Source organism: Poromitra crassiceps, assembly GCF_964638095.1.
Source record: "Poromitra crassiceps genome assembly, chromosome: 13".
Classification (NCBI taxonomy): domain Eukaryota; kingdom Metazoa; phylum Chordata; class Actinopteri; order Beryciformes; family Melamphaidae; genus Poromitra; species Poromitra crassiceps.
The window spans coordinates 24920618-24944507 of NC_139644.1; the positions used below are offsets into that span (position 1 = coordinate 24920618).

The window sequence follows — 23890 nt, forward strand, 5'->3', positions numbered from 1 at the left end:
CTCTGTGCCGAGCGCTATGCTGCTCTCTCTCTCTCTCTCTCCTCTCCTTCTCTCTCTCTCTCTCTCTCTCTCTCTCTCTCTCTCTCTCTCTCTCTCTCTCTCGGGACTAGTGTGAGAGAGAGCACAGAGAGAGACACACAGCCGCAACGAACACACGCACACACACGCACACACACACACACACACACACACACACACACACACACACACAAGCCCTCTCAAGCCCTCGTGTTCGACACACGCACTGGATCTCTCTTTCTCCGTTTCCCTCCCCCCCTCTCTCTCGCGCGCTCTCTCTCTCTCTCTATCGGAGGAGAGAATGTCCCTGCTGCAGACTGGGACATGCCCACACATTCCGCGGGAGAAAATACACTCTAAAAAATAATCGATTCTCATGCGTTTTGCCACACCTGTCAAACCTAAATTTATATACTTTGCGACGTTCATCATCGTTCAAATTTGGCTGGTGGCTTATTAACATAGGGTCCTGTGATGTGATGAACTCAAAATGCTAAATAATAAAGAAATATTTCTGGTTTCCAGGGACTTTAACATTAGGATTATACTGTTGTGATGTTATTATTCAGTATCTTCTCCTTTTCTCACTCACTTTCATGTAAACACCTGCTCTCCCTTTAGTCGTTTTACACTACAACAGACAGAAACACAGGCATAAACACTGAACTTATTATTATTATTATTATTATGGAAAACCAGATTATGATGAAAATCAAACACTTTTGAAGAGAGAGCGTATGACATAAGATTAGAGCTGGGAAGCACAAACTGTTTTTTAATGCATCTTGTTGGTGGTATAAACACAAGACAGCCAAATCCAACAATTTCGAAAATCCATTTCTTGCCACCAGGGGGTGCTGCAGCACCCTCAGCACCCACCTTCCAGCTCCCTTCCCCCACTCTGGGAAAAAGCTCCGAGCAGGTAGAAGGGGGCGCGGCCGCGCAGTGGGTGGGGTGGTATGGATTAGGGACCATGGTGAAAGTGCTGCAGCCCGGGCAGCCAGAAAGCCAGAATTAGAAAAATGATTCCACTATTATTTAAAGACTTAAGACGTTGTTCTTCTTATTTTTGTCTACTATTGTAAAATAATAGTAGGCCTATTATCATGAAAAAGTATTTGTAAAAAAAAAAAAAAACCTCTCTGGCGCCCCTAACGGCTCAAGCGCCCTTAGCATTTGCCTAGTTCGCCTAATGGACGGCACGCCACTGAATACCATTATTATTATTATTTGTATGGCTTTAAAGCATGAATGAGAGATTAATAGAGGAGGGCCAGCTATTCTTATTTTTGTAAAAAAAAAAAAAAAAAAATTACCCTCTATCTTCCAGGGTGGGCTTCAGCCCACCCAAAAAGGGCCTAAAACCGCCCCTGCTGGCCAGCCTACTGCTGCTGCTTCTACATCGAGCGCTGTCCACGGTGCTGAAGGCAGAAGGCGGTCCAGGCGCACTGTCGGCTCTCTGCAGCATCAGCTCTATTTAACAGCTCTCTCTCCACAGACTGCCGGTGCCAAAACGTGAACACAATGACCTTGTCTGCTACCATGGATCCTGTTCTGTCCGTCTGCTTGGACTCATCTGCCCGTCTGTAATTCGTGAGCTGCAAAGAGCTGCAAAGCACCAGATCGTGCTGTGCTCTCAGTAAACCATTGACTTTTATATCTGAACTCTTTAGTTATCGTTTGGAGCCTTTTCTGTTTGTACCTAGTCTGGGCACGCTTTACTCCACTTTTGGCCATGGTAAACCAACCAAGGAAACAGGAAACAATACCGGAAACAAGTTGGCCAAAAACGTCTTTGTTGCCGTTAGCTTGACGTGGCGAGGTTACGTTAGCTGCATAGAGCATGATAAAAAGAACAACAACACAAGTTGTACAAAAGTGACTCGCGGACTCCAATTCCCATAACCCATCACTCCCTCACCTCCAGCCATTTTCCCTCCCTTAAGCACACCTGCACCTAATTCTGGACTGATCACCACACACCTGCACTCTAAGAGCCTCCACACTCAGTGTGTGCTCCAGACAGCAGTGGAGGAGGCTGCTTTGTTCCCTTGGTGTTTGCATGTACAGATGCATTATCTGAAGTAAGTTGTTAGTTATTTCCTTTGTGTATTGATTTAATGCTTATCTGGCTTAGATTGATTTGATTACTGAAAGCTGTGGCTTTCTTGCTTAATTGAATCATTTGTTAATACCTTGTTTGTCTTATAGGCCTAAATCATCTGCATTTATCATCTGTTTACATCAATCTACACCTGTCTGATGATTATCTATCATCCATCAAGGGATTTGGTTTGATCAAATAAAAACCCTTGGAATTGGTTCCTCTGAGTCCTCCTCATTCCACCATGATGTCCCACTTGCTGAGGCCATACCTGTAACTTTCACCTATACAGTTTAATACACAAGTTGTATAGTAGCGTTGGCACATTTCTCCTGTAGTCACTGCCGAGGAAGGTTTCTGGAGAGCCAAAGACAATGGAGTACTCGCCATGTGAAATCTTATGATCAATGTCCATGTCTTTCCCAGCCCAGGCAGCAGAGATGCCTTTGGATTTCAACTGTTGTACTTGATCCTCCATTATCGATAACAGCGGACAGACTATAACTATATTCCATCAACTGGCCATTTGTTTGAAAAGCTCTTCCCAAGCAGTTGGCACACCGTCGGCCAGGTTTGGAATACTAAGCTTTTCCCAAAGCCAGTTGGTAGACACGCGAGAACGTCTCTTTCCTCGATTAATTGTCTGATGCAAAGCTTCTGTATTGGCTTAAAATAGGCTGTGATATTGTGAATCCACGATGTTTCTACAAGAACTTCTTCAAAAACTTTGTTCGGTACGTCCATCTTTTGTTTTGTTGTTTGCCGTTTTATTTTCTTATTGCTTCCGCTGCTTTTGTTTCCTGTCTAGGGCGGGCTCTAGGCCGGAAACAGTCAGAGTGACAAAATCCCTTGTAAACTGAGGCCAGGCCCTTTCTCGCCGAGAAGAGCCTGGTGACGCGAGGTTATTTGTACCTGGAACCAGTCAAGGTCAAAGGTCAAGGCCACTGTGACCTCACAAAATACATTTTTGACCATAACTCAAGAATTCAAATGCTATTTATGACAAAATTTCACACAAGTATTATTGAATAAAATTAGGAAGTAATGACATTTTATATCCAAAAGATCAACTTTACTTTAATTTTATTTTCATTTAATTTATTTATTTGTTCCGATCATGATAATGCTCAACACCAACAACATTTAAATTTTCAATTTACACATTCCACAATTTACACATGGCTGGAAAGGAGCAGGACGAAGAAAAACATTTTATCTGCCCCTTAGGCTACTCAAAACTTAAATAAACAATTGATATAAATGGTCTGTCAATTCCAGTAATACTTCCAATAACATGAGACAACATGACAACAACTAAACTAAATGTCTTACACCAGTGGTTCCCGTTCCCAAGGTGCGACACACATAGGTCACATGTGGGGGGAAAGGAGTTCTGAGTTTAAGCCAGAGCTCCAAGATACAAAGTCAGATTCCTGAGAAAAGTCAGCATTCAGGAAAAAAGTCAGAACTCTAACTCCAAACCCAGAAGAGAACCAAGTCAAAATTCTGAGATCAAAGTCAGAATTGATGTCACTGACAATTTGAGCAATTTTGATTAAAAATAAATAAAAGTTGGCAACCCCTGCCACACACAATAATTCAATCACCAATAACTAGGAAAACCTATCACCCGACAACTTCATATTGTCTAATTCTTTCCTTATACATTTTCTTGCACTGAAAAATACTTAAACAACCCTTTAAATCACTTTACTGTGACATAATATTTTACTTATCCCTGTAGCTGGAGGGGGGGATCTTGGGTCATTCTACAAAAATGATGGAAGTGCTTTCACTTTTACATACGTTGACCAATAATCACATTACCCCAAGATACTTGGATGACAGCCAGGAGAGGGGGCCTCCTGTTCCTCTGGTAGTCCACCACAAGCTCATTGGTTTTGCTGATAGAGCTTCGGCGATTGTCGTTTTACCATGTGACAAAGCTCCCTGTGAATCCTCCTCTGTAAAAATAGTCTCTAAGTGAAGACGGCATGTTTCTCAACTGGAAATTATTCACTGGTATGTATGCCAATATAGTGCTTCCACAAAAAATACACTTAGCACCTTTTAGTAAATTCTTTCAAGATATATATTTTATGAGTCTGGACAGACATGACAGAGGCATACAACCGTGAGGCTGTTATTTCTAGTTTTTAGCCTAACCCTATTAGGCTGTAAGAACTCAGAAGAAAGATTAACGCCTTAATGTTTATTTGTTTTATTGACCAAGCCCTTCCATTCCAAAAGGGGTTTGACATATGGTTGACATGCCATGCAGTACGAGTCAATGCTCTTGCACTTCTGGGGTTTAGCGGTACTTCTCAGACAGGGCCAAAGCCAAGTTCTGCAGGAACTTGTCAACTGAGACGTGGATCTCGGGAGTGAAGTCTGCGGGGAAGTAACAGGCTACGGTCACCAGGAGGCAGTGGAACAGCAGCTGCAGTTGTGCAACAAAGACAGATTAACAGTCAATATCAGCAACATAGAAAAGCATGTCTTGGTTATTCACAGGGAAGTGGAGGGTAAACCCACCTAAATTCAGCATAAGGTTTAGATCAATCTTAAATAGTACAGCGATTTATTTATGATGATCGCCACCGAACATGATCATATCCTATCATCGATGCCGATGTCCATTGGACATGATATTCTATCATTGATGTCCATTGGACATTGATGATCATGGTCATTGGTGACCATCATAAATCGCTGTAGGATAAACTGCCCTTTAATGTCATAAATTCATAGCAGTACTGTATCACGAGGATAGGGTCTCTAAAGCGCATAATCCAAAATGCTTGCTTCTGTTTGTTGGTGATTGCCTCATGCATTGACTGTACCTTGAAGTTGGTAGGGTCTACGCGGAGCTTGAAGGCATGCAGGTCGCTGAGGTGGGCCAAATTACCGGTAAGATCATCCATCCCTCCGACGGCCTCAGCAACGGCTTGCATGATGACGGCACCATGCTTTTTCACCATGCCGCTTTTAGGACTCAGATCAGCTGAAGGTCCCCAGTGGGAGAAGTAGATCTTGGTCTGTGGGTACACAGTCAGGCACCTGCCCAAGAAAAAAGAGAGAGATCAAAAGACAATGTTAAGACAAATTTGAGACAATATTTTACATAGTAGCTCATGAGAATTAACCATATAGAAGATAGAAGTCTGAGAGCACACCTAGTCTATTTCAAACAACTAGCTGCTATTAAATCATTGTGATTAACACAATGGATAAAGTCAGTTAAAGTACCCTATAAATATAAGTTAAGGTATGGGTTTATTAAATTAGGATGCATTTGCAGTATAGGATAATTTCACATTTAAATTGTCAATATGCATGATGTTGTGCCTACCTGCCCAGAGCTTCACCTCCAATGTCGGCAGCCTTGGAGGCAACTTTGTTCCAGAAAGCAAGCACTATGGCCTTGTCTTTCCCAGTGAGACTCATGTCTGCGTTTTCTTTGAGTTTTCTCAACTGAAAGAATTGTCTGATGCTAGTGGGTTTGTGTCTGTGAGGCTCTTTTATATCAAACCACACTCTAGTATCAGATACAAACCACACCCCGAAGAAACTGCTAGAACTTTCAATGCCAATTTGAATGACAAGATTAAACTAACCACTCCCAAATGGTATTTTAGCAGAGTGCGTAGAAGTAAAAATTACCAATGTAAAGTAAAAGAAATAGTTTTACTTTTTAAAAGAGAACCTTGCTAATCTTTCCCACCCATTCATCGAATAATTCCAACGAAAAGTTTGTAATTACCCAATCAGTAAACCGAATAGCCTTATGGTATTTATTTTTTATATGCAGTGTTACGATTATAATATTTCGAAATGGTCTTATAAATTTGACTAATTTGTCCACTATCCCTCTAAAAATATTAGAACAAACATACTGTACATACAAGCACACACATGCATATTTTGTCACATTTTACCCACCCTGCGCTATAGTCAACATCTTATAAAGGCCACAATACATTGGTATTGTAATTGGTCTCTTGTTTCATATTGTAGGCTACTACTATTATGTAATTAAATACACGGCAAGAATCTGAGGAAGAAAATGAGGGTCACATTAAAGCCACTGACACCCCAGTTACACCTGTTTTTGTTTTTTTTATCTGTATCTCGATAAGTTATCTGGATGTTATCTGGATAACAGGAAAAATACATGCTAATGCAAGGTGTAAATGCATCGTGATCAGGATGTGATCAGAACTTCCTGACCACATCTGGAGGTAGTCTGGCTCACATTGTTGTCAGATATTTTACACCCCATTTACATCTGGTTTTTACAGTAAATGTGACTATTATCCAGATAACTTATCCGGATACAGGTCACATTTAAAAACCAGGTGTAAATGGGGTAGGCTATTAATACTATTGTATTGTATCGCATTGTATTGGATTGTATTCCTTCTGTGAATGCCTGTTTTGGGGGTCCCGTTGTTATTAATTATTAATGCCACCTCTCAGAGGAGGATGCCCCTTTATCTGCTGATTTTTGAAGGCGGGTTGAAATTGAATGAGTGACAGTTTGTAGCACCGATGAGAGTGCGCTTCGAAAAATGGGCTGCACCTCCCGTGTCGTCTGATCGCAAAGTCCTTACTGATGTGAACTGTTCCCTCCCATAACCAGCCGGCCGAGGGAAAGTGTCCCAGACCCAGAGAGAGATCTGCAGCATGCAGTAACGTAGTGTATCAGCCAGGCCTGTAGCCAGGGTTTGAGAAATAGCGAGGTAATTTTAGTGCGGCGTGGGGGGCCCTGGGGGGGCTCTGCTCCCCCGGTTCGAAAATGTTGTCCATTTTAAAGTAAAATGCTTCAATCTGGTGCACTTTGAGAGCAAAATTAAGAGGCTAGATCTATAAAGAACTACAGACATCATGTTAGATTAATATCCTCTTTACTGTGCTGTTGCTTTAAAATTATACAAAAAATAAATGTCTCTCCATATAATATAATTTATATTCTGCATACAGGTCACATGGCAGAATACTGCTCAATTAAATACAATGGCCCATCTACACAAACATCACTTACAGGGGAGTTACTTACCCATTCACTTCCCATTAACTGTCCCCAAAGTCTAAAAAAAAAATTGTTGGTGAAAATACCGAGGTCATGACCTCGGTGTCCTCAATGGTAGCTACGGGCCTGGTATCAGCAAGAACTCTCAGGGGTCTGGCGTTGAGACTATCCCTTTAGTTGACAACATAGTGGGTTGTATCCTGTTTTTTAGATATTTGCCAATATTAGAAGTTTTGTAGTAGACTGATAATCACCTGACACTTTTACTTGAAGTACTTTACTCTTACTTGAAGAGTTCCTTTTTCTTTCAAAACTAATTCCGCCTTAGTCACCTTGCGCATAATTGCCAAATGAACACACATTAGACCTATTAAATACCAGAAAGGTAGGCTATTAAACTACTAAGCTTATTCCGGTAGCTATTAAAAGTTGAATGATGGAGTTATGTGCATTTGTTACTATCAGAAAACCATTAAGCTACTTCCTCCATATCCTCATATAGCTCCCATCGGTTTGATAGGCCTAAGATTAATTTCAATTATCAATATGTTTATTAAGGAGCCTAAATGTATCCTAGAAATTGAAATGTGGGTAGCCTAAACTAACTTTAGTTGGGTTTACTCTACTACAGGAGTGTCAAACATACGGCCCGGGGGCCAGAACCGGCCCACCAAAGGGTCCAATCCGGCCCACAGGATGACTTTGCAAAGTGTGAAAATTGCACTGACAAGTCCTTTCCAATTTTTCAAACTCACGGTTTGACACCTGAAATTGATGCACTTGTGAACGTTTCAGGAGCAAGTTACCATATTAAGTACTATTAGCCTATTCGTGTTTTCTGTTTTCATCACTAAATGGTAATGGCTATCTTCATTACCCTTGAATATTGCCGTCAAATGGAATGCACAGTTACAGACAGTAGATTTGATATGATAGGCCTATGGCAGCTGAGATAACCCTCTGAAACCGTGTTCTTAAAATGTACCCATAGGCCTAATTCCTTACACACACAAAAGCATGGAAATTTGGAGGTGTTGTTATTCATAGGTTATTATGCATTAATTTTCTTTGTCTGGTGCACTTGAGACCAAATTGGGTCCCATGTGGCCCGTGGATTAAAATGAGTTGTGCACTACATCCCTTATAGGCTGCTGGTGGTTAAAAGGTATAATGATCCCAGGTTAACGACTGAACTCCAGGGTTGGACTGGGACAAAAAGTCGGCCCTGGCATTTTGGCCCCCAGACCGGCCCACCATAATCAACCACACACGACACCATCCATCTTCGTGCTCCAACCAACGTAGCATGCCACTACATAAAAACACTAAAATGATAGCCTACAGTGCAAAATTAAAAGTTAATGGTAGCCTTCTTTTGAAGGACAGTATTATACAACCTGGATCCTTCACAGGTATACAGTGATGAAATAGATGAACTAATGTTTTTGAAGTGTTACAACTGTTAATGGGTGTGGCCATCTGAATTTAGTGATAATGGTGCATCAGCAGCCATGTGATATATTTTTTGGCAGCGTTTTTTTTAGATGCTGCCAAAAAAGATCGAGTATGACGCCGCAGTTTCAACAACATCTTGACGTCAGCTTGGCAACGCATTACTGTCATCACACAATGTATTCCATTGCTGCTTGATAGCCTATATGTTTTTTTTGCATTCCTGCAGAATTTGTTTGTAGAAGCTCGTAAATTAACTACTTTAATTTTGTAATAAAATCTATTTCAATCTATATTTCGTGTCAAATGCTTACATTTTTGGTAGGTATTGGCTTAGCCTAAAAAGCAATTCACCCTCTCAGGGATTGTTTTGCACTAATGATTTTTTTTGCCTAACACTTGTCGGCTGTAAGACTCAGAGGAAAGACATCAACACCTTAAAGTTGCTTTGTTTTATTGACCAAGCCCTTCCATTCCGAAAGAGGGTTGACATATGGATAGCATGCTACACCTAGGAGTCGATGCTCCCTCACTGCTGGAGTTTATCAGTACTTCTCAGACTGGGCCAAAGCCAAGTTCTGCAGGAACTTGGCAACCGAGACGTGGATCCAAAATTTGGTCCAATCAGAGGATTCCTCCTCTGAGAGGTGGAGCATTCAATAATTCATAAAAACGGGCCCCCAACACTGGGCATATACAGAAGGTTTATCATCAGAGAGCTTGTTGTAAACAACTAAAAGAAACCTTTACACCGTCAACATGGTCGACTGGACAGATGCTGAGCGCGCTGCCATCGTAGGCCTGTGGGGAAAGATCAGCGTGGATGAACTTGGACCCCAGGCTTTGGCCAGGTAACTTGTGAATTTATATCAATTCACAGATAGGCTAGAATTATATAATATGGTAACATTGCATTGTTGACATGGATGTAGAGGGTAAACCCACCAAATCTCAATTTGATATAAATCTTTATGACATGCATCTGTAAGTCCTGTCAGCTTATGTACATTGTCTTTCTCAGCAAAATAAACAATTGTAATTTATTTATTTAATAATAATTCATTGTTGGCCTTTGGGGGGGGGGGTTGCTGTTTTTTGTTTTTGACTTTTCACTTATGGATTGTGTCATTTCAGGCTCGTTATCGTGTCTCCCTGGACTCAGAGGCAATTCGCCACATTTGGAAACCTGTCCACCCCCTCTGCTATCATGGGGAACCCTAAGATTGCTGCGCATGGAAAGGTGGTGATGGGTGGACTGGACAGGGCCGTGAAGGACCTGGACAACATCAAAAAGACCTACTCAGCACTGAGTAAGAAGCACTCTGAGGTGCTGCATGTGGATCCTGATAACTTCAGGGTAGGTAACCATCCCTGATGAGAAATCATTACCATATTCCAATAGGGATTTATAATGTGACTTTATCCTACTTTGTTATTTTAATCTATTGTTTCACTACAGTTATATTTTTGATATTTAAATGCAAATCTACAGTTTCTGCTGTGGTATTTTAAAGTAGGCTATATTTTTCTAAAAGTTATTATATGATTAATTATAGTTATTTTCCATAAGGACAGCATCCTCCCTCATGATATTTCTTATGATGAATATCCATGTCTGTTTTCATTGATGTGGCTTTATTGTGACCCTCATTTTCCTCATTGTAGCTTCTTGGTGAGTGCATCACTGTGTGCATGGCCGCCAAGTTAGGCCCCAAGGAATTCAACGCGGATATCCAGGAGGCCTGGCAGAAGTTCATGTCTGTCGTCTGCTCGGCCCTGAGTCGACAGTACCACTGAAGCCCTGGACAAGCAGGGAAGGAGGGAAGGCAGCAATCTTACATGTCTTTCCAAAAAGAGCTGAGGCCCTTGTAGCTGTTGCCAAACCAATCAATAAAAACTCATGTGAACTACATCCGTCTATCTTTTTGCTTTTAAGATTTTTGTTTGATTTTTTTTTATGAGAATGGCAAATATCTGTATATTACAGTATTATTACAAATACGGTTACAGTATTACATCAGACACCATCTCTTTTCTATAATGAGCAAAAGACAAACATCAACACCATCATATTATTTACCATCCAACATTTATGCTAGTTTGTGGTGACTTTATTGGTGTTTACAAATACCTTATCCTTTGGCAAAGTATACTCAAAGTAAAGACTGTCTTAGAAAATTAAAGGAGAATTAATTTTGGCCAGAAAACAAGTTAGATGACTATTTTGGAGTGCATCCCTTCTCTCTCTCTCTCTCTCTCTCTCTCTCTCTCTCTCTCTCTCTCTCTCTCTCTCTCTCTTTTTTTTTTTTTTTGGGGGGGTGGGGGAGGGGGCCAATCTTGGCAAATATCCTATCTATCAGTACAGGTTACAGCCCAATATGTTGTCAACATCGGTCCAATCAGAGGCTTCCTCCTCTGAGAGGTGGAGCATTCAATGATTAGCCTACTAAAAAACTGGCCCCCCTAGCGCTGGGCATGCACAGAAGGTTTATCATCAGATAACTTGTTGTAAACAACTCAGAGAAATCTTTACACCATCAACATGGTCGACATGACAGATGCTGAGCGTGCCGCCATCATGAGCCTGTGTGGAAAGATCAGCGTGGATGAAATTGGACCCTACGCTTTGGCCATGTAACTTGTGCATTCACAGTCAATTCACAGATACACAACCACAGTCTGACCTGCTGGCCACTGAGCAGCAGCTCGTGGTTAAAGAGGACATGAAACATTTGATCATATGACTCTAGTTCATTTGCATTTCACCTCAGACAAGACAGGACACTGCTTTCAAGTCTGAAATTTACCTAGATGTGCTAGAAAGATGAACAACATTTCATCATTTCGACAACTAGGGCGCTCAGAGAGTTCCCCAAACTTTTGAGTAGCCAGTTAGATTGAAAATGTAGCCGGCTCATGTTCGCGGCGTTTGTTCCAGTAGTCCTTTTCCCAATTAATAAACAAACCTCAAATATGTATCCATGAGTGTGACAATTGAAATAATACAAATAAACATTCTTATAAAGGCCCAATGCTCAATTTAATTATAAATAAAACAATATCCATATTGCAAAACACAAACAGGCAATGTATATTTTTAAGAACAAAGAAAATACTAATAACTATGTTCCCCACAGGATTTGAAGAGATTGTGGTGGACCTTGCTTGGACCCTCTTGGGGGGTTCGGGGGGCCATGCCCCCTGTAAGAAAAATGTGTACATTTTAAACTAAAATGCATGAATCTGGTTCACTTTGAGAACCAATTTAAGAGGCTAGATCAGAGGTGGGCAATTATTTTTCATGGGGGGCCACATGAGAAACCCAGATTGTTGCTGGGGGCTGAACAAATATTGTCATGCCGTAACCCAGGAACTTTGATTAATTAATACACAGGACAAGATCCCTTGTGCCAAAATCCGAGGAAAAACACATTTAGAAGCCCAATCCAGAATAAAACAAGCTAACAGGCTAACAAACTAATAAACAAGACACAAATCACCAGTTACCTACCCTAGCCAACAGCAGTATGAAGCATGTCATTGGGGTTTTCAAGTGGGCACCTTCCTTCACCGACGTTTCGTTAAGTTAGGCCCACGACACCTCAAGAAGGCTTAACGGTGTAATCCAGCGTCCTGGAAACACCCCCCTCCATGCTACCACCGCACAACTGCATATTACCTCACTATCTAAGCCCATAGAGAGGACCACAAATAAATGTCCTTGCTACCAGAGTGCCAGATTTTGCTGAGTGTTGGGGGCCAGATTTTGCTGAGTGTTCGGCGCCGACGCCGGCGCCGAAAGATTTTGGGCATTTGAAGTCAGGTTTAGAAGAATAACTAATTTTAAATTAACAGTTGTGATGTCATGATTCAGTCTTAAACACCAATATTTGATCCTTTTCTCACTTACTCCTATGTCACCACTTGCTCTCCCTGCAGGGCTTGAAATTAACTTTTTTGACCACCTGCCAATATGGCTGCTAGAAGTTACCAGCCAATTAGAATTTCCACTAGCCAAAATATTTTTCTAGAAATAAACCAGAATATGAGTGGGTTAATTTAAGCATAAGTATCAGTAAGTGGCCCGGGATTCTCAAAGCCTGTGTTGAGGGTCACACAAGAACAAAAATGCACTCTTGAAGCTAAATAAATCCAAAACCAACAAGTTAATTATTTACAGTTTTACTTCATTGTAGAACAGTCATTTCTTACACATGAGATTACTTTTAGCCTTTTAGTCACAAAGATTATTGAAAGATATTCCATATTCCAGAGTGAAATGTTATAACAGAAGTGGAGTATTGGCCAGAATGACATGAACATGTGGACACTTATTCAGCGGGTATCTTGTATGTTGCCCCCAGGTGCACTGTAAACAAAAGAAATAGTAACCGGTAGGCCAGAGGCCAGTAGGCGTAGAAATAGCCAGCTGCCGGGGCTTGGGGAACTAGGTTAACTGTATAGTACAGTGGAGTACAGGCTAGTTAAGTGTTGGTATAAAGTATTTTGTATTAAGTATTAAAGCCCCCTGCGGTGTATTTTGTCATTTTAAGATATTTCATGTTGTGCTGGGTTTTGCCCTGGTCTGCTGATTAGCCCCACAGAGGCGACGCTGTTCTGCCTGCAGTCATTGTGCAGTGGAACATGGAACGTTGATACAAGGTTTAGGAACAGTAAGGGTTAAACAGGCTGGGGGGCTTTATTAAGTATTTTGAATTCTAACAGGCTCAAAGTATGCTATTGTATTTCTTGGAGGGTAAACCCACCTAATCCCAATTTGACATAAAACTTTATGACGTGAATTCATACCATGCATCTGTTAGTCCTGTTAGCTGGTGTAACTTCTATGAGTACACTGTCTCTCTCAGGAAAAAATAAACACATTAACACTCTTCTGCAATTATAATATATATTTTCATACGACACATTAGGGGTTGTTTTCCTCGGCTGGGGATCATATTTTAGCTTTACTTACTTTAGTTTTTATTTACCACAAAATCATTAATTACTGCCTTTTGGGGGAAACTATATTTGCTGTGGTGTTGTTGTTGTTGTTGTTGTTGTTGTTGTTGTTGTTGTTGTTGTTGTTGTTGTTGTTGTTGTTGTTGTTGTTTGATTTCCACAGGGGTCAGCAACCTATGGCATGGGTGCCACCTCTGGCACGCGAAGGGTTAACCACTGGCAGGCAACGCACAGTAGCAATAAGTGCACAATTGAGATTTTTTGTAGAAATGTTGACGTACCCTGTGACTGTCAAATTACCTACTTCACAGCTATTTGCAATTGCGCGACATGTTATTTAGGATATTTAGGGTAGTGACCCACTCTCTGCCTCTGATTGGTTGCCTTCCATGGCAGTGGCAGAGCAATCTAGTAAGACGCCACTGTCTGCTGCTGCCATGGAAGGCAACCAATCAGTGGCAGAGAGTGTGTGACTACTGTAATATCCTATATACACGGCTCCGGGCAGCAGAGAGCAGATGAAAAATGTCAGCGTGGAAGACAGAGAAGGACCGTGCTGTGTATCTTGTATAGTGCTTTCATTTCAAAGTCCTGATTTTGGAAGGAATAAAGTTCAATTTTGATGTGCGAGTCATTAATCTTGCTGTGGTACACTGATTGACAAGCAAAATTTAAAATGGCACTTCATATCAAAAAGGTCGCAGATTAGATCAATTGTGCACTTATTGCTACTGTGCGCCAGTGGTTAACCCTTTGCGTGCCAGAGGTGGCACCCGTGCCATAGGTTGCTGTCCCCTGATCTAGCCTATACTAGATTTTTCTCAGTATTGAAATTATGTCAGTTTACATAGCCTAAAATAGTGCAAAATTAAAAAATTAATGGTAGCCTACTTGAAGGACAGTAGTATAACACTTTTACAGCCTGAATCCTTCACAGGTATACAGCAATGAACTATTGTTTTAAAAGTGTTACATCTGAGCTGATAATTTGATGGTTCACTGGTAAACTTAATTATGAATAATTTATTATGATGGCTAATTCTGAAAGATTTTTATTTTTATTCTATTCTATCAATTAATTTATTTGGCCAATTATTGCGTACTCTGTTAGCATGTGAGCAATTTGATACTAATGGGTGCGACCATGTGAATTCAGTGATAATGGTGCATCAAAGTAGCCATGTGGTAAATGTCGATAGGACTGCTCTAAAGCTGTCTCAAAAGACAGCTGATTGTATGGACAATTTGAAAAAGTTAATATCTCACTAAATTATACACAGCCTGGTGCTAAGGTAAAAGTGAAATGGTAGCCTAGTATTTTACAGTCCTATATCCTAAGTTGGCCTACAATATCTTGTGTGTTTTCCCCCACTGTTTTTGAAGCTTTCCCCACTTTTTGAAGCTTTTACGCCTTTTATGGTGCAGCTGTAGCCTAATTATTAGGGACCAAGGAGAAGCCCAAAAATAAACAAAGTAGTATAGGTCTGAATATCAATGGGTCTCTAAGCTTTGATAAGACGAGGGTCACTGACAGTTTTTTACAACCATAGCAAACGCGCTAGTGCAGAAACTTCCTGTTAACAAAAATGACGTTGATGAAGTCTTTGATGAAGGTGAAAAAGTATTATCAGTCTAAACAAAGGATCCTAGAGGAGCAGTTCTCTGTTTCCCAGGTAACAATCACAACAATCACTAAAATGCTCAGTGGACTGGATTCCATCAAAGCCATTGGCTTGGATGTCATCCCAGCCAAGTTCCCGAGAGATGCTGTAGAGCAGAGGTTCTCAAATGTTTTTCAGCCAAGGACCCCTTACAAGATAGAAAATATACCGGGGACCCCCTCATTCTGATTTGTGATTTTGGGCTAAGCTTATTTGTTTCCACGGTAACGTGCTTGACTTTTAAATTGATAGGTTTCTTAGATTAGAATGTAATCCATGAACCATTTTAGATTTAAAGCATTCAATTTTTCTGTTGAACTATGAAGCTTTTGCAAAACGAAAAAAAGTATTTATTTTTATTTTCCTGAAAACCTTTTGCGGACCCCCTGGCAAAGTGCCACGGACCCCTGGGGGTCCCCGGACCCCCATTTGAGAACCACTGCTGTAGAGGTCATTGTCCCCTATGTCACACACATTATAAATCTTTCAATTTCTCAATCAAAAGTCCCACAGGAATGTAAAAAGGCAAGAGTTACTGCTTTATACAAAAAAGGCATTAAGGTGGAACAAAGAAACTACAGGCCTGTGTCTCTCTTGAGTGTTTTAAGTAAAATCTTGGAAAGAGGTGTTTATGAGCAGATTTTTTAATTATGTCAAACAGTTTAATATTTTATATGATTTTGAGTCAGGTTTTAGACAGTCAACTGATAATTGTCTGACCTTTTTAACTGACTTAATTAAAAAAGCAAATTGACAGTGGCAAGTATTGTGGAATGGCAATGCTTGACCTACAAAAAGCATTTGACACTGTCAACCACCACATTTTACTGTGTAAACTGAAGGCAATAGGTTTTAAGGTGGAGACCTTGAATTGGATACAGTCATACCTCTCTGAGTCCAAAGGGTAGAAGTAGGAGGTGTACTCTCTGAGCCCAAAAACCTTACCTGTGGGGTCCCTCAAGGAAGCAGCATTGGTCATTTTTGGTCCTTGTTGTACATTAATGACATGGAGCCATAGCCTGGTAAACCAGCCGGTCACGTGAACTCACATTTCATTTCATTCTTCGTTCCCGTCTGGCCTGAAGCCTTCACAGCAGTCTTAGTAGACGAAAGTTGGATGGGTGTACTTGCCTTGACAGACAACTCCTTCAGCCAATCATCCAGTCAAACCCAACGGGGGCACGGTGGCGCAGTGGTAAGCGCTGTCGCCTCACAGCTAGAAGGTCCTGGGTTCGATTCCCACCTGGGACGCTGTGAGTGCTGAAGGAGTGCGTGCCCGTCCGCATTTCCTCGAGCGCCCACCTTTCTGTGTGGGGTTTGCATGTTCTTCCCGTGCCCCTTGGGGGTTTCCTTCATATAGGAACCCCACAACAAAACATGCAATATCCTGGTCACTGATGTGGTGCCTCCTCTGGTCGTTACGGACGCCTGTTCGGAGGGAGGGGAACTCATTGGAATAGCGTGATCCTCCCACGTGCTATGTCCTACCGGTGAAGCTTCCCCTGTCAGGTGAAAAGAAGCGGCTGGCTACTGCCCATGTCTCGGAGGAAGCATGGAGCCAGTTTCGGCTCTCCCCAGATTGGCAGAGGGTGGAGCAGCAACCAGGATAAATAAATTAAAATTAGCACTAACGGGGGATAAAAATGGGATAAAAAATCAGGAAAAAAAATATATATAAAAAAAAACAATCCAGTCAAACCCAAACCCACTCATGAGAACGGCAAAAACATAGTTTCCAGAAACTCCACTGTTGCATGCTCCTGTACTTGTTTAATTGTTGTTATTGAGTCTATGTCTGCAATAACTGCACTTTATGGCTGTTTAAACTAGACGAACATTGACATTACTCCTCGATGAGGACAGGCCATTACTGTTTTGCTAGTGACGTTCTGATTGGCCGGTTACGATGTCAACTACGAGGCGGGCCGCTGATTGGCTCGTCTGCTTTGCAGTTTCTGCAGACAGCCCTCCCAGAGTTGAGGCCAGATGGTCCAGCAGAACCAAATGAAATGTGAGTTCACGTGATCGGCTGGTTTACCAGGCTAATGGAGTCAGCCTGTTCATGTCCTTTATTTCTGTATGCAGATGATTCCGCCTTGTTGGTAACCGGAGAGTGCTTAGAAACAGTCAGAGTAAAGAGCTTCGAAATGTAAGCACATGGCTATGCAACAATCCTTGCACGAATCTGAATCTATTATTTTTGGAACAATGCATAAGTTAAGCGACCAACCCAGTTTCTCTGTTGAATATAATGGTATTAAGTTACAGGAAAAGTGTTGTGTAACGTATCTGGGAAGTCAATTGGATCAGTGTATGACCAGTGAATCTATGGCCCTCTCTGTCATTGGGAAGATCCATTCAAAAAAGTATTTGGCAAGAATATCTAAGTTCCTCGATAAGAAGACCATGAGGACATTAGCTATGTCTTTAATTCAATGTCACTATGACTACAACTGTATATCCTGGTACAGTGGTATGATATCCTAATGACTTATTTTGTACTGTCTGCTTATTGGTGTACTGTCTTTTTTGATTTGTCAAATACATTCATTCATTCATTCATTCATTCATTCATTCATTCATAAGTTAATTATTAATAATTTATTATGATGACTAATTCAGAATTAAACCTTTTTGACAATTCATTTGGGTACTCGGCTAGCATGTGAGCAATTTGATATTAATGGGTGTGGCCATCTGAATAGTGATAATGTGGTGCATCAATGTAGCCTATCATGTGGTTGACAGCTAAACATCTTGAGATGCCTCCAAAAACTGTACATCAACTATCGTGCCAGCAGTAATTTTGTGATTGGTTAAGAAATAAACCAATGACAGACACACACACACACACACGCACACACACACACGCACACACACACACACACACACACACACGCACGCACACACACACACACACAGTTTCCCCTGTCACCCTGCATTTCGGAGATGCAGGGTCGTAGGGGGAAACGCGGCACGAATAGTGTATCTGTGTGATGTATAAAATCACACACAATCCAGCCATATAGGCTACAATATACTAGTATTGTAAACCCATGGGGGTTGGGCACATTGTATATCAAAATATACCTGGGTTTGACCTAGTCTTATTAATTTTTTGGTGGAAGCTTATACAGTAATTAAGCATTTGCCTAATAAAATCAATGTGATTCAATATTTCACTTCAGATGTTCATATCTTTGGTAAGTCACCCTACTTTGCGATAATGATTGGTTCCCTGTTTCATTAACCCTTGGCCTTTATTTGTTTGTAGGCTGGAAGAACTCTGAAGAAAAACATGAGACAAATGTAATGTTTATTTGTTTTATTGAGCAGGCCCTTCCATTCTGAAAAGGGGTTGACATGGGTGGCATGCCATATGAGTCAATGCTCCTGCACTGCTGGGGTTTAGCGGTACTTCTCAGACAGGGCCCAAGCCAGGGCTGCCATGAACTTGTCAACGGAGAGGTGGATCTCAGGAGTGAAGTCTAGAGGGAAGTACAGGGCTATGGTCACCATGATGCAGTGGGTAAAGATCTGTGGTTAAGAAACACATATTATCAGTTCAGCTCAGCAACAGTTCAAAAACAAACAAACAAAAAACATCTTGGGTGTAGCCTGTACAGTAGCCTATAGAGATGTGTAGTCTACTGTATAGCATAGTTGATGGTAAACCTATGCAGACAGACTCAGCTTTAAAACATTCATCTTTATGACATAAAACCATAGCATAGGGGATAAGATCCTTATATGTATAAGCACATTTTTATTTGGACTAGCATTAGCCTACAGTACTGCTTGTCTAGGCATATATGATCTTTTTACTTGACTCTACCTTGAAGTTGTTAGGGTCCACTCGGAGCGTGAAGGCATGCAGGTCGCTGAGCTCAGCCATACCGCCTTTAAGATCGTCCATCTTTCCAACGGCATCACCGATGGCTGACATGAAAACGATGCCATGCTCTCTCACTTCTCCGGATGAAGGACTCAGATCACCCCAGTGGGAGAAGTAAATCTTGGTCTGTGGGTACACAGTCAGCATCCTGACAAAAAAAAGACATGTTAAAACAAATGTCAGGCAATATTACATGGTTGATGTTGATAAAGAACCATACTGAGTGTAGATATATGCGTGCTCTCAAACTTTCAACTTCTGTCCTCTTCGGAAAAGGCACAGAGCACACCAGGAGAGCACACCTACTGTATTGTACTCTATTTTTCAAACAACTAGCCTTATTAAATCATTGTGACATAATATAATAGGCTAGTCTCTCAGTAGATGAAGTCAGGTCGGTTAAAGTGACATGAATAAACAGAAGAAGTGTGGGTTTACTCAATTAAGATGCATTGCAGTAGGATAATTTCAAATTTAAATTGTAAATATGCATTATTTTGGGCCTACCTGGCCAGAGCTTCACCACCAATGTCAGATGCCTTCATGGAGACTTTGAACCAGAAATTCTTCACGACGGACTTGTCTTTCCCAGAGAGACTCATGTCTGCGTTTTTGTCCTGTCTTCTCAGCAAACTCTTGTATAAAAAGATGCAAGTGTGTCCATGGGTTTGTGAGGCTCTCTTTATATCAAACCAAACGGGACCGCACCCGAGTATCAAAACCAAACCACACCTCCAGCGAAGAAACTGCTAGAACTTTAACTGACAATTGTAATGAGATAAACCACTCCCAATTGGTATTTCCTAGTTCATGAGTAAAGTAGGTTACTTTAAGAACAAATAAAAATATGATGGAATTGAATTGATCACTGTCAAATCTTGCTGCTGAAAAATAGTTTAGCCTACAAAATGTTGTATTTTGAAGCTGCCGTAGTCATTTGTGTGCAATGGAAAATGTGTATTATTATTATTATTATTATTATTATTATTATTATTATTATTATTATTATTATTATTATTATTATTATTATTATTATTATTATTATTATTATAGTAGTAGTAGTAGTAGTCAGAATCAGAATCAGAATCACTTTTATTGCCACACTATGCAAGATTACATACGAGGAATTTGTCTTAGTCTCATTATGCAGCGTAGTGGGTGGGATGGGTCAAATGCAGAGGACAAATTTCACCGGCCACCGTCAGCATGAGTGTGTTTGTGGCCGCATGCATGTGTTGGTGTGTGACTGTGTGACAATAAAAGACGCGCTTGTCCGTCACTAACTGTAACTAGTGGTCATGTCAATATTCAGAGATAAAGTAGTAGTAGTAGTAGTAGTAGTAGTAGTAATAGTATTGATTTAATTTTCTTAATAATCTTTGTTGATAGTAGCATATGATTTGGTAATTGGTGTTGGTAACTGTCCTCAAAATATCTCGATAAAGATTACAACTTAATTAAACCTTGTCCTTTTGATCATAAAGACTGAAGCATGAAACCAAACCCCTTCATTCTGTCCCTGAAATGTCCTAACGGATTTATTCATGGAATGGTTAGTCTAATTAAGTTATTTTTCATGTCTTCTGGTTTAGGGTTATTAATAAGTTATTCATAAAAAGTTTGACTTCACAACTATGAAGCATTATTTAAGTATTAGTAAATACTTAATTCATACTTTATAAAGCATTGTTTCAATATTAATAAACATTCATAAGTAATTACACACACACACACACACACACACACACACACACACACAAACACACACACACACACACACACACACACACACACACACACATTCTTAATTAATAAGATAATCTATAATGTGTTTAGTGATTGTATACTTTCATACATTGATAGATTCCATAATTTCTAATTTAAGTATCAATTACAAACCATCATTAACTCATCATTAACTTACAGTTTCTAAATTATCTTATGAGCCATTGACAACTCTTAATAACTGGTTTGTAATTGATGTACTTGATACTTGAAATGGAATTCAGGGAATTCAGCATTTCAGACTTAAGTATGAAAGTACAATCATTAAACACTTTATACTGTAGATTGTCTTATTAATCAAGAATAAAACATGTATAACTGTGTATATGAATGGCTTATTAATGTGTAGGAACAATGCCTTATAAATGATAACTTAGGTATTTACTAATACTTATATAATGCTTCATAGCATGTAGTTAATATAAAGTGTTACTGAAAAGTTCCTGTCTCCCTGAATTTTACATTGAATTAGAAAGTAAGCAGTCAGTCATAAGGGGGTGGTTAAGGTGATTTTGATGGGGTCTGCTCCATTAAAAACTCCCTTAACTCATTTTAAGGGGATGTTGCATGAATTAAGCCAGGGTGATGTAATGTAAATGTGTGTTATTATTGGTTCTTATTCTTATTCTTTTTGTTATTGCTTCATTATTTCCTTTTAATATAATAGAAACATTACACAACTTTTCTGATTGGGAAATGTATGTGCAAAGACTTTGCCTCAAATTAGAAATTACAGTATTGGAAATTAAAGGGGGTAATTATTAAAAAACAATATTATATTACATTATGACAGAAAAAAAATGCAGGCTTGTATCATCAGGCTTGGCAATATATTGCAATGCATTCTTACCCCCACCCCCACAACTTTGGTCCAATCAAAAGCTTCCTACTCTGAGAGGTGGAGCATTCGATAAGTAAATAAAAATGGGACCACCAACGCTGGGCATGTAGAGAAGGTTTATCATCAGAGAGCTTGTTCTAAACATCTCGAAGGAAACCTTTACACCATCACCATGGACGTTGACATGATTGACTGGACAGATGCGGAGCGCAAGGCCATCGTGGACCTGTGGTCAAAGCTCAGCGTGGATGAACTTGGACCCAAGGCTTTGGCCAGGTAACTTGTGAACTTATATCAATTCACAGATACAGATTTATGAGATACAGATTTATATAATATGGTAACATTGCATTGTTGGCACATGAATGTACTGGAGGGTAAACCCACCAAATTTCAATTTGACATAAATCTTCATCACCTAAGCTGATGTAATTTATATGAGTACACTGTCTTTCTCAGGAAAAATAAACACATTAATGCTCTTCTGCAACTATAATACATTTTCACACAACACATTAGGGGTTGTTTTCCTTGGCTGGGGATCATATTTCACCACGTTTTTATTTACCACAAAATAATTCATTGTTGGCCTTTGGAAAAATCAATATTTGCTGGTTTTGTTGTTGGCTTTTCACTTATGGGTGATATCATTTCAGGCTCGTTATCGTGTCTCCCTGGACTCAGAGGCACTTCTCCACATTTGGAAACCTGTCCACCCCCTCTGCTATCATGGGGAACCCTAAGGTGGCCGCGCACGGAAGGGTGGTGATGGGTGGACTGGACAGGGCCGTGAAGGACCTGGACAACATCAAAGGTGTTTACAAAGAACTGAGTGTGAAGCACTCTGAGGTACTGCATGTGGATCCTGATAACTTCAGGGTAAGTAACATCCATATTCCAATAGGGATTTATAGTGTGTTTGTGGTACACAATTTGTAGCCTACATTTATAGTTACTTTATCCTACTTTATGTTATTTTAATCTTCTATTTATCACTACAGTTATATTTCTTTTAATATTTCAATGGGGACTTACAGATTAATTAAAGTTCTTTACCGTAAGGACAAAGTCCTCCCTCATAAAATTGCATAATGTTTTTTTTATGATGAATATCTATGTCTGTTTTCATTGATGGGTTTATCAGGTTAATGTGATCCTCTTTTTCCTCATTGTAGCTCCTTACTGAGTGCATCACTGTGTGCATAGCCGCCAAGGTAGGCCCCGCTGTCTTCACCCCGGAGGTCCATGAGGCCTGGCGGAAGTTCATGGCTGTCGTCGTCAACTCCCTGGGTAGACAGTACCACTGAGGCCCTGGGGAAGCATTTCACAAGGATGTGCAGCAGTCTTACATGTGTTTCCAAAAGGATTTGAGGCCCTTGAAGCTGTTGCCAAACCAATCAATAAAAATGCATATGATCTACATCTGTGTGATCTTTTTGCTTTTAAAGGGATAGTTTGGATTTTTTTGATGTGGGGTTGTATGAGGTACTTGCATACAGTCAGTGTACTACATGTAGTAGAATGCGGTCGCAGGCCCATTTTGGAGAAATGGAGACCTGCCGCGTGAGGCAAGTAGAGCTGTCTGCTGAGTGGTGTGAAGTGGGCCATGAACAAAAATGTTAAAAACACACACACACACACACACACACACACACACACACACACACACACGCGCACACACACACACACACACACACACACACACACACACACACACACACACACACACACACACACACAGACAGACAGAAGAAATACATAAAATTATTCTACTGCTCCCCTGGCATAATCCAAGTCTGCATAATCCAAGTGTCCACAAGCCCTGAGATCCCAACTTGACATGAAAAGACATAATTTACACCCTGTGTTTAGCTGAAATCTTCAATGTAGAAAGTTAATGTAGAAAAGGAATGCTTTTCTGTGGCATGATATTTGCACGATAATAGACTGTTCACACCTTCTAAAATGTAATTATGGTGTTTTACTTCTGAGGTGTTTGTGAAATATTTTTTTATAGAGTTCCCTGTGTGTTATAATCTGGACTGCCTAATCAACGTGATGCATAATTTTGTGCAATGGTGGGGCCCCATTGAGTCCGTCACTGAGCAATTTGATATCAATGGGTGCGGCCGTCTGAATT

The 23890-nt window shown here is 40.4% G+C and overlaps 4 protein-coding genes across 5 annotated transcripts in view; 2 read left to right on the forward strand and 2 right to left on the reverse strand.

Moving 5' to 3' along the window:
• Positions 1-4327: 4327 nt before the first annotated feature.
• LOC310788062 (hemoglobin subunit alpha-2-like) overlaps positions 4328-23890 on the reverse strand; it is a gene marked incomplete at both ends in the record, with an annotated part of 48161 nt that continues 28598 nt past the window's right edge. Inside the window, 3 exons of one of the 2 annotated variants that reach the window (XM_083649548.1) lie at positions 4328-4562; positions 4966-5182; positions 5475-5611. In XM_083649548.1, coding sequence (XP_083505674.1) covers positions 4434-4562; positions 4966-5182; positions 5475-5569 — 441 coding nt within the window. Of the gene's footprint in view, positions 4563-4965; positions 5183-5474; positions 5612-23890 lie in introns of those variants that run through there. The other variant, XM_083649549.1, reaches the window with a different exon arrangement.
• On the forward strand, positions 9300-10518 carry LOC310788059 (hemoglobin subunit beta-like). The gene is made up of 3 exons (XM_083649545.1): positions 9300-9457; positions 9741-9963; positions 10272-10518. Exons 1-3 carry the CDS (start codon positions 9366-9368, stop codon positions 10401-10403), a joined length of 447 nt encoding a protein of 148 aa, XP_083505671.1. The 5' UTR covers positions 9300-9365; the 3' UTR covers positions 10404-10518.
• On the reverse strand, positions 18540-19792 carry LOC310788064 (hemoglobin subunit alpha-A-like). Its single transcript, XM_083649553.1, has 3 exons — positions 19632-19792; positions 19065-19272; positions 18540-18766 (listed from the first exon to the last, which is right to left on the reverse strand). Exons 1-3 carry the CDS (start codon positions 19724-19726, stop codon positions 18638-18640), a joined length of 432 nt encoding a protein of 143 aa, XP_083505679.1. The 5' UTR covers positions 19727-19792; the 3' UTR covers positions 18540-18637.
• Positions 21851-23170, forward strand: LOC310788057 (hemoglobin subunit beta-like). Its single transcript, XM_083649543.1, has 3 exons — positions 21851-22026; positions 22407-22629; positions 22926-23170. The coding sequence occupies exons 1-3, from the start codon at positions 21923-21925 to the stop codon at positions 23055-23057; spliced, it is 459 nt and encodes a 152-aa protein (XP_083505669.1). The 5' UTR covers positions 21851-21922; the 3' UTR covers positions 23058-23170.